Source organism: Furipterus horrens, unplaced genomic scaffold (genome assembly GCF_987537825.1).
Source record: "Furipterus horrens unplaced genomic scaffold, mFurHor1.1.pri manual_scaffold_15, whole genome shotgun sequence".
NCBI classification, from domain to species: domain Eukaryota; kingdom Metazoa; phylum Chordata; class Mammalia; order Chiroptera; family Furipteridae; genus Furipterus; species Furipterus horrens.
The window spans coordinates 10755957-10767938 of NW_028327185.1; the positions used below are offsets into that span (position 1 = coordinate 10755957).

Here is an 11982-nt window from a genome sequence, read left to right on the forward strand (position 1 = left end):
ATACAGACAGGAACTCAGACTACACTCTGGAATACAATTCACTATATAGAGCGGCACACAACCTCTCACCACACTGTCTCATGTATGACTGAATAGCCTAGACAAGTATGAACCTGTCGATGGTCTCCAAGGTTGTCACCCATCCATCCACACTCGAGGGAGATTTGTTCTCAGCCAACAGGAGAGCACTAGTGCGTCCCTGGATCCTGGCTCTATCCAGCCTAGAGTGGTCGCATTAAGATGAGCTCTACAGAGAAAACTTGACGTGATAGAAGAAAACTAACTGCTGTTTTGAAATCAACATGCCTATTTAAGTCTAAACAGCTGAAAAATCAAACTCAACAAGAATTACGTTAAAAACTGTTCCCCAGTATAATGGGTAGTTTTCCCCTCTTCACTATATCACCTTCTATTGCTTTTTGTTTTTTGGAAAAACAAGAGATCTTCATTTAAAAAAATGTGGAACAACTTTGTCTCTTCAAGGCATTTGCCTATGCTAAGAATCTGGCATCCTTAAATTTAATATTCCGTTTCCAATGTTTGCAAGCGACCCCACAGGCCCAAGATGCACCGTGGTGCGCCGAGTGGCTGAAGGAGGAATCCACCGTCTGAGCAGGAGGCTCTGGGTGGGGACTGACCTTGACCTCTCTGCTCCCACCATAGCCTGGCTGCTGGTCTGACAACTGGAGCCTAATGGGGGCTCTCCCCCAAATAAGAACTGAAAAAAAAACGCCTGGGGAAAAAGCCGTGCCTCTAACAACAGCTATCACTTTGGGAATTCCTAAAGGTCCTGGGGAGTGGGATCGCACACCTTCCTGAACTTTCTCCCCACAATGAGGAGAGAGAGCTGAGAGGGAACGGCGAAAGCAGGCACACAGCTCAGCACTCACCTTGAGGGCCTTTTCAAGCTTACTATCCTTGTCTTTATCCTTTTTAGCTTTCTTCTTGGGCACCTGGTCTACTCCATCTACCTCGTCGCCTCTCCTCTTTCTGAAAGAGATGCAGGATGGGAAACACAGACTTAGAGCCGTGGAAAGCCTGAAATCCAGTGCCGTGGGCACCACAGTCTCTTGTTATGTCCGCGCCTCTCTGCAGGCCCTGCTCGCTGTCTGCTCAGGCCGTGTCGGCACCGACTTCACCCACCTCAGAACACACTCTGCCGACAAGGACGGGCTCGGGGGTGCTCCGGAGCCTTGGAAAAGGCAGTACAGGATCCGGGGCTCAGGCTCCATCGGAGGTCAAAAACCCCATGTACCTCCGGACATTAACGAGGCAGCCTGGAAGGTTCCTGCTGGAACGATGCCGGAAACAAGCCCACGCCGAGGGGCAGAAAGACGAAGCACAAGGGTCAGGAGCTGCTCCAAAGGCCAAGATCTCTTCTGAGGAGAGACTACATGGCTATTAAAAGCCCAAGCAAGTGACCGTCTAGGCACTGCTCACCCGTCTGCCTCAGCAAACATGGCTGACCAAGTTCAGCAGTGTCATCCCTGAATGGAAGAGGGAACCGACGGTCATCAGCAGCCCTTAAAGACAAGGCAGACAGCCAGAGCGGTGAAGACTCCGTTTCAGCTGCCACAGACCTGATACAAACCCCTGCATTTTCCCTCGTCCATAAAAGAGAGAAAAGAATGCCCCCTACCCTAGAGGGTAAATGAAACCCCCACGCAGAGTGTACCGCACTGTGGTCCGCCTGCCTGACGTGTCCCATCAATTCTGGTGGTTGTCACCCATACACGTGAGCTTCTGATCGCTACGGCTACGTTGCAGCTGCAGTGCCCCGGCTTAATCCATGGGCCTGACTTCCCAGCTGGCATACAGAGTCCTGAACCACACATGCTGTGCTGTGCAAGCTTGTATGCTATGAACTAAAATAATGCAGGAAAGCTGTTTCATGATGTCAGGGTCATCCTGATCCTAATACGGTGCAGTCACTGTCCCAGGAGCATGGTACACACCACGGCCCTGCCATATGTCCCTTGGTGAGCTTGTCTGGGGATGAAGGATCAGCAGAGGAAAAACCAGAAGAAGTAAGAGGCACCCATGGACTCCAGATAAGTTACTGCTAGGACTTCCCATCCTAACAGTAGCACCCTATGAAACCCTTACCATTCTGAACTCTAAACCAGGGAGTGTCTTACTGACTGCTGCCCCAACCCCATTTAAAACTTGTCACGATCCTCCCAGCACCATCTCAGAGACATCCAGTCACAAAGTAACACATTTACGCAAAGGAGGCCAAGGGGACAGGGAGTGGGCCATGCAGGGGCCACAGGATCAGACCACTAGGAGCATCCTGCAGTCCACTGCTACCACAGCTGGGAAACGGTCAGAGAGCTCAGCTACCACCATCCCTAAAGACTGCACCTCTGGCTTTCTCAAGGTCAGCAAGGGGAAAACACAGGAGTGGTATGGAATCTGTGGCGTCTCTGGGCCTCCATCAAGCCCCTCACGGAACCCCGCTTCCGATCCACATGGCCCTCCACCTACCCTTCGCTCTTGACTCCCGGGAGCTGCTTCTTCAGGTCTTCCTTATCCTCGGCAGCAAGCAGGCTGAAGCCTTTGAGCTGGCTCGCACTGTACTCTGGCCGGAAGTTCAGCTCCTCCCTGTGTTCAACAAAGCAGGAGGGGTGGTACCAGCGGTCGATCATGCCCAGCTGGGGCTTCTCTGGGTCCAGCATCTTCTTGGAGACACACACTTGGCCCTGTAGGAAAAACCACATGAGGTACTAAGAGAGGCAAGGAGAGAGGATGGTGAGACATGAGAGCCTGGGGGGGGGACTGAACTCACCTGTGTTCCAGCCAGCAAGGAACCTCAGGTCCACCCCAAGGGCGATGCTAGGACTGCTGGGAGATTTTGGCTTTCATGCCACCACGGATTGTGTTACCTTCAAGCCCAGCACCCCTGTTTCATTTATTTATTTAAAGATTTTATTTATTTTTAGAAAAAGAGAAAGGGAGATAGAAAGAGGGAGAGAAACTTCAATCAGCTGCCCCTCACACACACCCAACTGTGTATCTGGACCACGATCCAGGCATGTGCCCTGCCTGAGAATCAAACCAGTGACCTTTCAGTTTGCAGGCAGGCACTCAATCCATTGAGCCACACAGCCAGGGCAGCAACCCCATTTTTAAAGAGCTCAACTTCAACTAGCTACCTACCTACTTGCCTGGACAAATAAAAAAAGTGCTAAGTGGGGACTCTGGGAAAGAAACAACAACTAAGAAGGGCTCCTGGTGGCTAACTGGACTCAAGTTAGGGAAAAAAAAGAAAAGACAGACAGAAACCAACCAACCAACCCCAGAACCCTGCAGAGGGGCCTCTCGCAAACTCTATTTCAGAGAAGCGCACGCTATGTTTCTGTTGCCTGAGTCAGCCCTTATAAAGGAGTTCCTGCAATACCATTTCAACCAACAGAAACGAGGCTTTCCCCATCCAATCAGTGGCTCCTTTCTGACCTATCAGGACAGTGCCTGTCGGACCAATCAAACTGAGAGAATTTGGAGCCCGCATCTGCATGAGGATGGAACAAGCACGGACCAGGAGGAGGGATCTCTGACCACACAAGTGCCCTCTGGCTTGGAGACTGCTACCATGGAACGCACCTCCCCAGCGCTATGGTGCTGCTTTCACAGCTGTGCTGTGTCACTACCGAGCGGTCTGCACTGAACAGCTTCCTTCTTCACTGCCCCCCAAACTGGGGATTCCTGTTGGTGTTGAATCGGCACCAATGACCACTGCCTGACACTTCCCTAGGGTGTTCTGCTGCCCTGGAGCCGGCACAAGAACACCAAATGCAGCAGGCTGGGGCCGAGCTGGGGCCTCACACTGCATCCGGGACACTACACCACAGGCCCAGGAGCCAGAGCGGGCCCCACACCCAATAAGGGTTTTCCACCCCCACCCGCCATCTTTGTTTAGTTGAACTCAGTCCTGCCGTCCTGACCAGATTCACAGTTCAGGCCTGCGAGCCTGCGAACCGGGCAACCCCGCACACAGTTCAGGCCTGTGAGCCTGCGACCCGGACAACCCCGCACACAGTTCAGGCCTGTGAGCCTGCGACCCGGACAACCCCGCACACAGTTCAGGCCTGTGAGCCTGCGACCCGGACAACTCCGCACACAGTTCAGGCCTGTGAGCCTGAGACCCGGACAACCCCGCACACAGTTCAGGCCTGCGAGCCTGCGACCCGGACAACTCCACACAAGGAGTGAGGATGCCACGCAAAACTCCTTTTCAGGCCAAGAGACACTCCACAGCACACAGCTTCTGATATTCCCCTTGGAACCCGTAATTTTGCCTCAAATCTGTAGTGGCTGGAGGTAGCTGGAAAAGATCTAGCAATGTCATGATCTTCCTTTCTAAATTCCACTGGCTCACCTCCAATTTCTGGTGCAAATTTCAAAGGAGGCAGGAACCTTAAGCTAAGATCAGAGAAATGTGATGAGGCTGGAGGGCGCAGGCCTGTCCTTCCACCCTCTGTCCCCCTGCTACTCAGATAGCATCCATTCCATCCCACTGACGGTCATTCTTCAGGGCCAACTGGTAGGAAAAGGTGGTTAATGAAGTTCCTCTGGTGAAGTAGAAGAAACCTGGAGGCTTAAACTTAATCCTACCATAAAACACAGACCAACAGCCTTCTCTCAGCCACGGCCAAGCCCAGAAGAGACCTTCATGTAAATGCTTTCCAACCCCGGCCCCTAAGAGTGCATGCAGTTAAAGACATGAGGGCTGAACCATGAGTAATTAGGGCATGACCTTACTGGAAGAAAAGTCATCGTCACCTCCTGTCTCTACTAAGATCTTCACTGTATTTTTAACCACTAGTGGTGAGCCAGCACTTAAAAGTCCCTATTTCTCTTTTCTTTTGAGATACCCAGTGACACCCAATGTAAGGAACCCAGAGTCAGACACTAGAACCCCTAAGCGCTCACCTTATCTATCTTCTCCATGCAGCCCTTGCACGTGCTCCTGTTGGACTTGGCATACTCCACCGCGAAGTCACCCAGCATCTTCTCCGTCTTGCTGCCAACTCCATCTTGGCCTTTTCCTGAGGAGTCAAACACGTCAAAGCTCAGCTCAGCAGCCTCAGTGTAGCTCCAGCATCCGTCCTCCCCTTCTACCTCCCTGAGCTCTTCTACCAGGACACTCTGTTCTGTGTGATCAGAGTTGGTCCACCGTACCTACGCCATTTCTAACCTTGTGGCTGGTTAACAGAGCTGCTTTACTGGCAGGAAAGTAAAACCGTTCTCAGACAGGCTCTCTGAGACACCACAGTGTTACCTGCTGCTCGTCTCACTTCCCGCCTCTCTCCTCTTCCTCTGGAGCCCCTCCCTCACGCAGAAAGCACTGAAATAAACTCTAAGGCTGTTTCTCGTATGATCAGCAATAAGACAAATGTCCCACTCTGGTGAAGGATGTAGACGGCTGGGAAGGCCATGCTTCCACGGCGGCAGGAGGTGTATGAGAACTCTCTTTACTTTGTTTTATTTTGCTGGGAACCTAAATCTGCTCTAAAGAATAATCTCTTCAAGCAACTTTAAAGGCCATATTTTGGGCATCTGGAAAAAGAAAATATTTTGCAACAGGGCAGAGCTGGATCAGTGAGGTGCGGCTACAGTAACACGGACCCCTTCTTCTCTGTATGCACATGTGTGAAACAGGGAGAGGCAAACTGAAGTTTTCCTTTGCTCTCCTGAAAAAGGCTCCCTGTGAGCTCTGGGGCTGGGGTAACACCTGCTGCCTCGCTGGGGTGTACGCACCTGTCACCCCTCCGGCCTCCGCAGTCTTCTTAACTTTCTGCTGGTCATCCCACCGGAGCTCAGAGAACCCATCCACCTCGACGTCAGGCTGCCAGATGGAGTGGCCGACCTTCCAGAAGCAGGAGAAGTGGTACCAGTGTGGGACTTTGCCATCGAACATGGGTGACTAGAAGGGTGAGGATCAAACGGGTAAACAAACACCGAGTTAACCTTCAACGCAGCCTTGAGCCCAGCCCGCAACAGAAAAACATATCATGCCCTTGTTTTCTTCTCTGTGAAACAAGGGCAGCTTGCCCATGTCCCCACGTGACCAGGGAAAAGTAGCTAACGGAGGAGAACAGTATCCTCCACCGCCCAAACCCCCGTTCCACATTTCTCTTCAGGGTCTTCCCTAAGAGTTAAGAAAGCTGCCACCTGCTAAGCCCAGACTCTCAGGACATGGCACACCCACAGGAACAGCAGCATTTTTCAACAGAGTTTTGTCCATGTACCTTTTAACCACATGCCACTATGTTTCAGCGACATGCTTTACCTCTGTGCACAGTAAACCGCACACAAGATACCTGTCCCACGTCCTGACTCCACTGTGTCTGCCCAGGAGACTCAGGCCCGGACTCAGGGGCTCAGGGGCCTGTGTGGCCCCGAAAGGGCTCTGGAAATGCCTCTGCAGTGAGAATAATGAAGAGCTAGTCCCAGATAATGAGCAAGGCCGAGAAAACGTGTCAGAAAGGGGCAGGCACGCCACAGCCACACACATGTGAATGGACTGAATTAACTTCTATGAGACAGAAAGAGAACGGATCAGGGAAGCAGGCCAGCCAGGGCGACGAGAGAACTCCCGAGTCGGCAGCTAGACTGCCAGCTAGCTCACGGGCCTCAGGAAGCGCCAGTTCCTGCTGCAGGTACTGGGCAGTTGGGCCTCGTGGGGAAGGGGGTGGGGGCACCTCTCCCGGCAGCTGTTTTTTCCTTTGAAGTTTCACATTTGGGTTGGTACTGACTTGCCAGTATCGGGCCTTCCACTGTCACAGTGCCAGGCACTCCCAGGCTTTATGGAGTGGAGGTGACAGTAACTGGCAAAGTGGGATGAGCATTGGCATTTACTTGGTCCTTGGCAGCCCCAAGTGCTTCTGGGTGGCAACCGACACCCCCGTGCTTCCCACTACACTGCTGGGTAGGAAGAACTACTTCAAAACGCACCAATGGTTCTGAGTGAAGGGAGGCCGCAAACATCTGCTTTTATATTACATAAAGCCCAATGCCACACAAATGAACAAAAACGTTAGACGATCGTTAGAAGTAAACAATACGGCACTCACAGAATGGAGCTGTGGGGACAGGGGAAATATTGGGAAAAAGCAGCGACAAGGTCTCCAAACGCGTGAGCGGCCTCTTCCCAGATTTAATGGATGGAAATGAAGGCGAAGGCCGGGCATTCAAGGACTCCTCAGCATCAGGCAGCCTGGTTTACAGCAGCATCAGCTGTTCCCTCAGCCCAGAACTCTCCCAGTCCTGCTCAGAGCAAACAGCACTTCCTCGGGTCCCCTAAGGCCCGTCCCACAGTTCCCAGTTAAGAACGATCCATTTGGGTGATCATTTAGTCAATGCTTGTCTTGCACTGGGGGAGAAGCTCCTGGAAAGACACAAAGCCCGTCTTGTGCCATCTGGCAAAGCCTGCTCACAGTGGGCACTCAGGGTGTTTGTGGAATGCCCTAAGTCTGGAGGGCATTGAGCTAAGGCAAAATCTAATGTGGTCCTTGTCTTATGAAAAACGGAGTGTGGTAGGGGAGAGGTGAATAACTGATTAATCACACTAGTATATGAACAGTGACAACTCAATGAAAATGCTTTGAAGGAAAGGACAATTGCCTACAACCACATCTTTAACAATAAAGAATCTTCCACTATCAAGGGTGCCAAAAGAGGGCCCAGAATGTGAGAATTTAGTAGGTCCAGGAATTAATTACTCAGTGGAGCCATCCCAGACTCCCCCAGACAGAGCTGCCCTCCCTCTGCTCTTCAGTGTCCTTGCTCATCACACTGGCCCCACTTAGGGTTTCTGTCTGTGCTCAATAGAACAGGATCCCCTTTAGCTGCCTATTGAAGCCTATGGATGTCCCTTTCTGAGAATGACACTTGAAAATGCAGGACTAGCCTTGGCTGGTGTGGCTCAGTGGATTGAGCAATGGCCTGCAAACCAGAGGGTCACTGGTTCGTTCCCGATCAGGGCATATGCCTGGGTTGCAGGACAGGTCCCCAGTTGGGGGTGCACAAGAGGCAACCACCCACTGATGTTTTTCTCCCTCTCTTTTTTCCTCCCTTCCCCTCTCTCTAAAAATAAATAAATACAATTTTTAAAAAATACAGGACAAAAAACAAAGTCTCACAAGGGCAACCAATTATACTGACATAGTTAATAAAGCATTTAACAAGCTTACTGGAATGCAGTAACCCATAAGCTCACTACAGTAATCTTGAAGCACTGATGAGCGTAAACGATATTTAGAAAAATCCCCAACCAATGTAAAGTGATATGGAAATACCTGTAATTACCAATGGTGACAAAAACCACAAGTACTGCTAATATGTATCTTTTGGCTTATGTTCCTAATTGGAGGGAATGACTTTTACCTAGAGGTTAGTGAAGATGGAGATTTAAGTTTGTTGTCATTTAAACACAGATCCCAGATGAAGAGCCCCAGCAGGAAAGCTTCGTATGATCAGCCCGCCCATACATGTAAGATCAGCCACCCATACATGTTAGACCAGCTCACCCATACATGTAAGATCAGCTGCCCATCCAAGTAAGACCAGTCCGACCATCCATATAAGACCAGCTCGCCCATCCATGTAAGAGGAGCCCACCCATACATGTAAGACCAGCTACCCATCCATGTAAGATCAGCCCACCCTTCAATTCCCAGGAAGGTTCAAAGACGCTGGGTGGGAAAAGTGGCCCTTCAGATGGCAGATGAGCTAATCCATCCTCAACTTCCTGCCACTGTGAACAGGGACTCCTAACCAAGCTCCCATGCTGGGCACACAATGCCTAAGGCATCCTACTGGGTGCTCAGCGAGTGTGTCCTGAATGAATAAACACCGTGACAGGTACCGAGCTAGGAGAGAACCCTGAGGATACCAAGATAACAGCCCCACTCCCTGCCTGAGTACTTACACCCACTCCCCTCAACCCCAGGAGTATTGAAAATCCAGCGAGGACCCTCCGGGCACCCCAAAACACATTCGTGCCCCGCTGCAGGGAGGGAAAATCCAGTTTCTCCGACCACGAGCGCTCAGCTTGGATAACGGACAGCCTTTGCTGGAGGCGCGGAGACAGGACAGGTGAGAACCAAGATTACGGGGCAGACACGAGCAAAGTGGAACCTGGAGGAGGCAAGAACCCCCCTGGCAGGGGCCTTCAGACACACCACCTCACAGAGTACCCCAACACCCCATGGGCATCTCCGAAGCCTAAGGGAATTCGAAAGGGGATCCCTAATCCGCCAAGAAGTCCGCGGGAGGAACCCCCAAAGCCACCCTTACTTAACCCGGAGAGCTGAAATTGCATCAAGAGAACTCGACCACGAACTTGTGAAGTTTGGGGAAATGTTATTTTAAACCACAAATCAGGCCAAAAGGGAACGCACTGTACAAAAATGTCACCGACTTGCAGTTTTGCATAATTAAAAAAAAGATGAAAGTGAGCGGGCGTTGAAACCACAGCCAAAAATAGGTGTAAAACAAAATCCTCCCATTCCAGTCGTCACGATCAATGCAGGACAAAAAACCTTCCAGAACCAAGTAGGTAAAAATCAGACGAGCCTCGAAAGCCACGCCCACATTCCGCGCCCCGCCCCCTCCCGGGGCGAATGTTAACAGAAACGGTTCCTCATTTTTACGAAGCAAAAGGCACCCCCAGCTCCCGACTCTATTTCCCGGACTTTCCGTTCAAGATGAGCAAAGCCGGACAAGGGGCGGCAGCAGCGTCCACAGGCCCTGAGGGGCCGGCCCGTCCCGGGGCCCGCTCCTCAGGCAAGCCCTCCCCCCACGCCTGCCCGGACCCGAAGCTCCGCCGCGCACAAAGCGGCCGTCTCGCTCGCACCTGCACCATGATGGCCATCCGCAGCGAGTCCTTGGGGATGCTCTCGCTGCATTTCTTGCAGGAGGCGCGCCCGCTCTTGGCGTACTCGACCCGGTAGAGCTTGTCCGAAGACTCCGCCATCCTCCCACCGGTACCGCCACAGCTCTGAGAGCCAGCGGACCCATGTGAAGACACGCCTCGAACGCCTCACCTCCCCTCGCGTGCGTGCGTCGTCCGTCAGCCCCCGCCCCGCTCAGGAGCGCGAGCACGTCGCGTCGACCACCCGGCGCTCCCAGATAGGGTATTGATGCCTGGCGGCCGGAACGCCTCCGGCGCACGCGGTCTAGGGGCGGGGCCTCTGGCGCGCGCGCCCTAGGCCGGCGGCGGAGGGCGGTGCCTCTGCGGCGCCTGCGGGTGAGGGAGGTTGACTGGCTGCGCTTGCAGCTCCCTGCGGAGCCTGGGCTTGCTCTGCTCCTAAAGCTCCCGGGAATAATCGGCACCGCCCCTTTAACCATTTTGTTCCCTGGAAGGCTTATCTGCTCTCCTACTTAATTCTGCCCTCATTCCCTTTAATCAGGGTGTCCGCTCTCCCTTGAGGGCGACCAGGATCTGGAAGGCTTGGGAATATGGTTGATCGGCCCCAGAGTGGTCAACCCGGGCTGGCCCTCGGCGGGATGCTAACTGCGGTCTGCAGAGCGTCGGGACAAAATACTAACTGAAACCTAGCATCGCCTTCATTATAAATTTTATTTAAAAAATTTTTTTTATTTATTTTTAGAGAGAGGGGAAAGGAGTGAGAAAGAGAGGGAGAGAAACATCAATGTGTGGTGCCTCTCGCATGCACCCAACCGGGAATTGGACCGGCAACAAGCATATGCCTGACTGGGAATCTAACCGTGGATCCTTTGATTCTCAGGCCGTTCCTCAATCCATTGAACCACACCAGCCAGGGCCATTATGAATTTTAAATGCATGAATTCAAACGCCAGGAGTATGAACGGTACCGGTGACTTTGGCAGCAAGTCATCCCAGATGTTTTCATACCTCTTCACAGGTGTTGGAGACAACTCAGTATTACTGTTAAGGTATCTCTACTTGGAAATTGCAGTGATTAAAAGACCTGCTGCTTCTAGATCTTGTTATTTAATGTAGAACACTTTTTATAACTGGTTTCTCTTTCAATCATATGCATTTTACTCTATTTGTTTAAAACATAACCAAGTGCGTGTTTGAATAGATTCAACTCTGGTGTAAAAGACAAAAAAAATAAATAGGGTGAATTAAACCCATAAAACTTGTTAAAGCATAGAAAGGAAGAAGGCTAGTAACTTAAGGGACACGAATGTTGAGCAGGCAAGCAGATTATGAGACACAGGCAAGAGTCCTGTTATATATCTTGAAGGTAAAAGGAATCAGTGGATTATATCATGGAACAAATAAGAGAATTTACTTAGAGAGTAACCAAATCAGGCATGATTATTCAGCCTCTGGGTTGACAACGATGTCATCTCTGAATGGCCAATCGGTGATAACATTCTGGCTCTCATATACTCTTTCCAAAAACTGCAGATAAAACCCATCCATGTCTGTTCCACAAGCTGATAGGAGAGCTACATCTGTGACTAGCATACTTGCTACTGGGTCTCTCTGAGAGGCGACTGAGTTGGCTCCAGGTACTACTCTCAGTGACTTGGGCTCATCTTATTTTAGTCCTTTTTGAAAAACAAGAACAAAAACATACAAAGGAAGAAAGGGAAGAAAATAAAGCTACAGATACTCACCAGTTCAAGCCACAGTGACATGATGATCCATCTGAGCATTTTGGTGCTAATGACCCAGAGGTTTTGGAAATTGTTACATAATTCTAATCAGAGTGCAGATTTACTAACCATATACTCACAGAGGCACTTCTCTATTGTGATGATTTATTTTTTGAAAACTCTTCTTTTTAAAAAAAATAGCATCAACATTCTGTGATTGTCCCTTCTCTACAATTTTAGAGGGCAGGACATTTTGTTAGAACTAAATACACACAATTTGTTGTTTGCAGATTTGATTTTTTGAATCACATCCTATTGTGTGATTTGTTATTTGACTTATTGAGAAATAATGGAGTTCAATTTAATTCCCTGGAACATCATAAC

The 11982-nt window shown here is 50.7% G+C and overlaps 1 protein-coding gene across 1 annotated transcript; it reads right to left on the reverse strand.

The window, feature by feature from the left end:
* Positions 1 to 491: 491 nt before the first annotated feature.
* On the reverse strand, positions 492 to 10120 carry LOC149992399 (poly [ADP-ribose] polymerase 1-like). The gene is made up of 5 exons (XM_090263290.1): positions 9860 to 10120; positions 5761 to 5926; positions 4933 to 5048; positions 2488 to 2702; positions 492 to 990 (listed from the first exon to the last, which is right to left on the reverse strand). The coding sequence occupies exons 1-5, from the start codon at positions 9977 to 9979 to the stop codon at positions 492 to 494; spliced, it is 1116 nt and encodes a 371-aa protein (XP_090119416.1). The 5' UTR covers positions 9980 to 10120.
* Positions 10121 to 11982: the final 1862 nt, after the last annotated feature.

Coding starts and splice junctions, on each gene's coding strand:
- LOC149992399 (XM_090263290.1), bottom strand. CDS start 9,979: ATGGCGGAGTCTTCGGACAAGCTCTACCGGGTCGAGTACGCCAAGAGC. Junction 5,049..5,760: donor GGAGGCCGGAGGGGTGACAG/GTGCGTACACCC, acceptor TTGACTCCTCAG/GAAAAGGCCAAGATGGAGTT. Junction 991..2,487: donor CCGGGAGTCAAGAGCGAAGG/GTAGGTGGAGGG, acceptor CATCTCTTTCAG/AAAGAGGAGAGGCGACGAGG.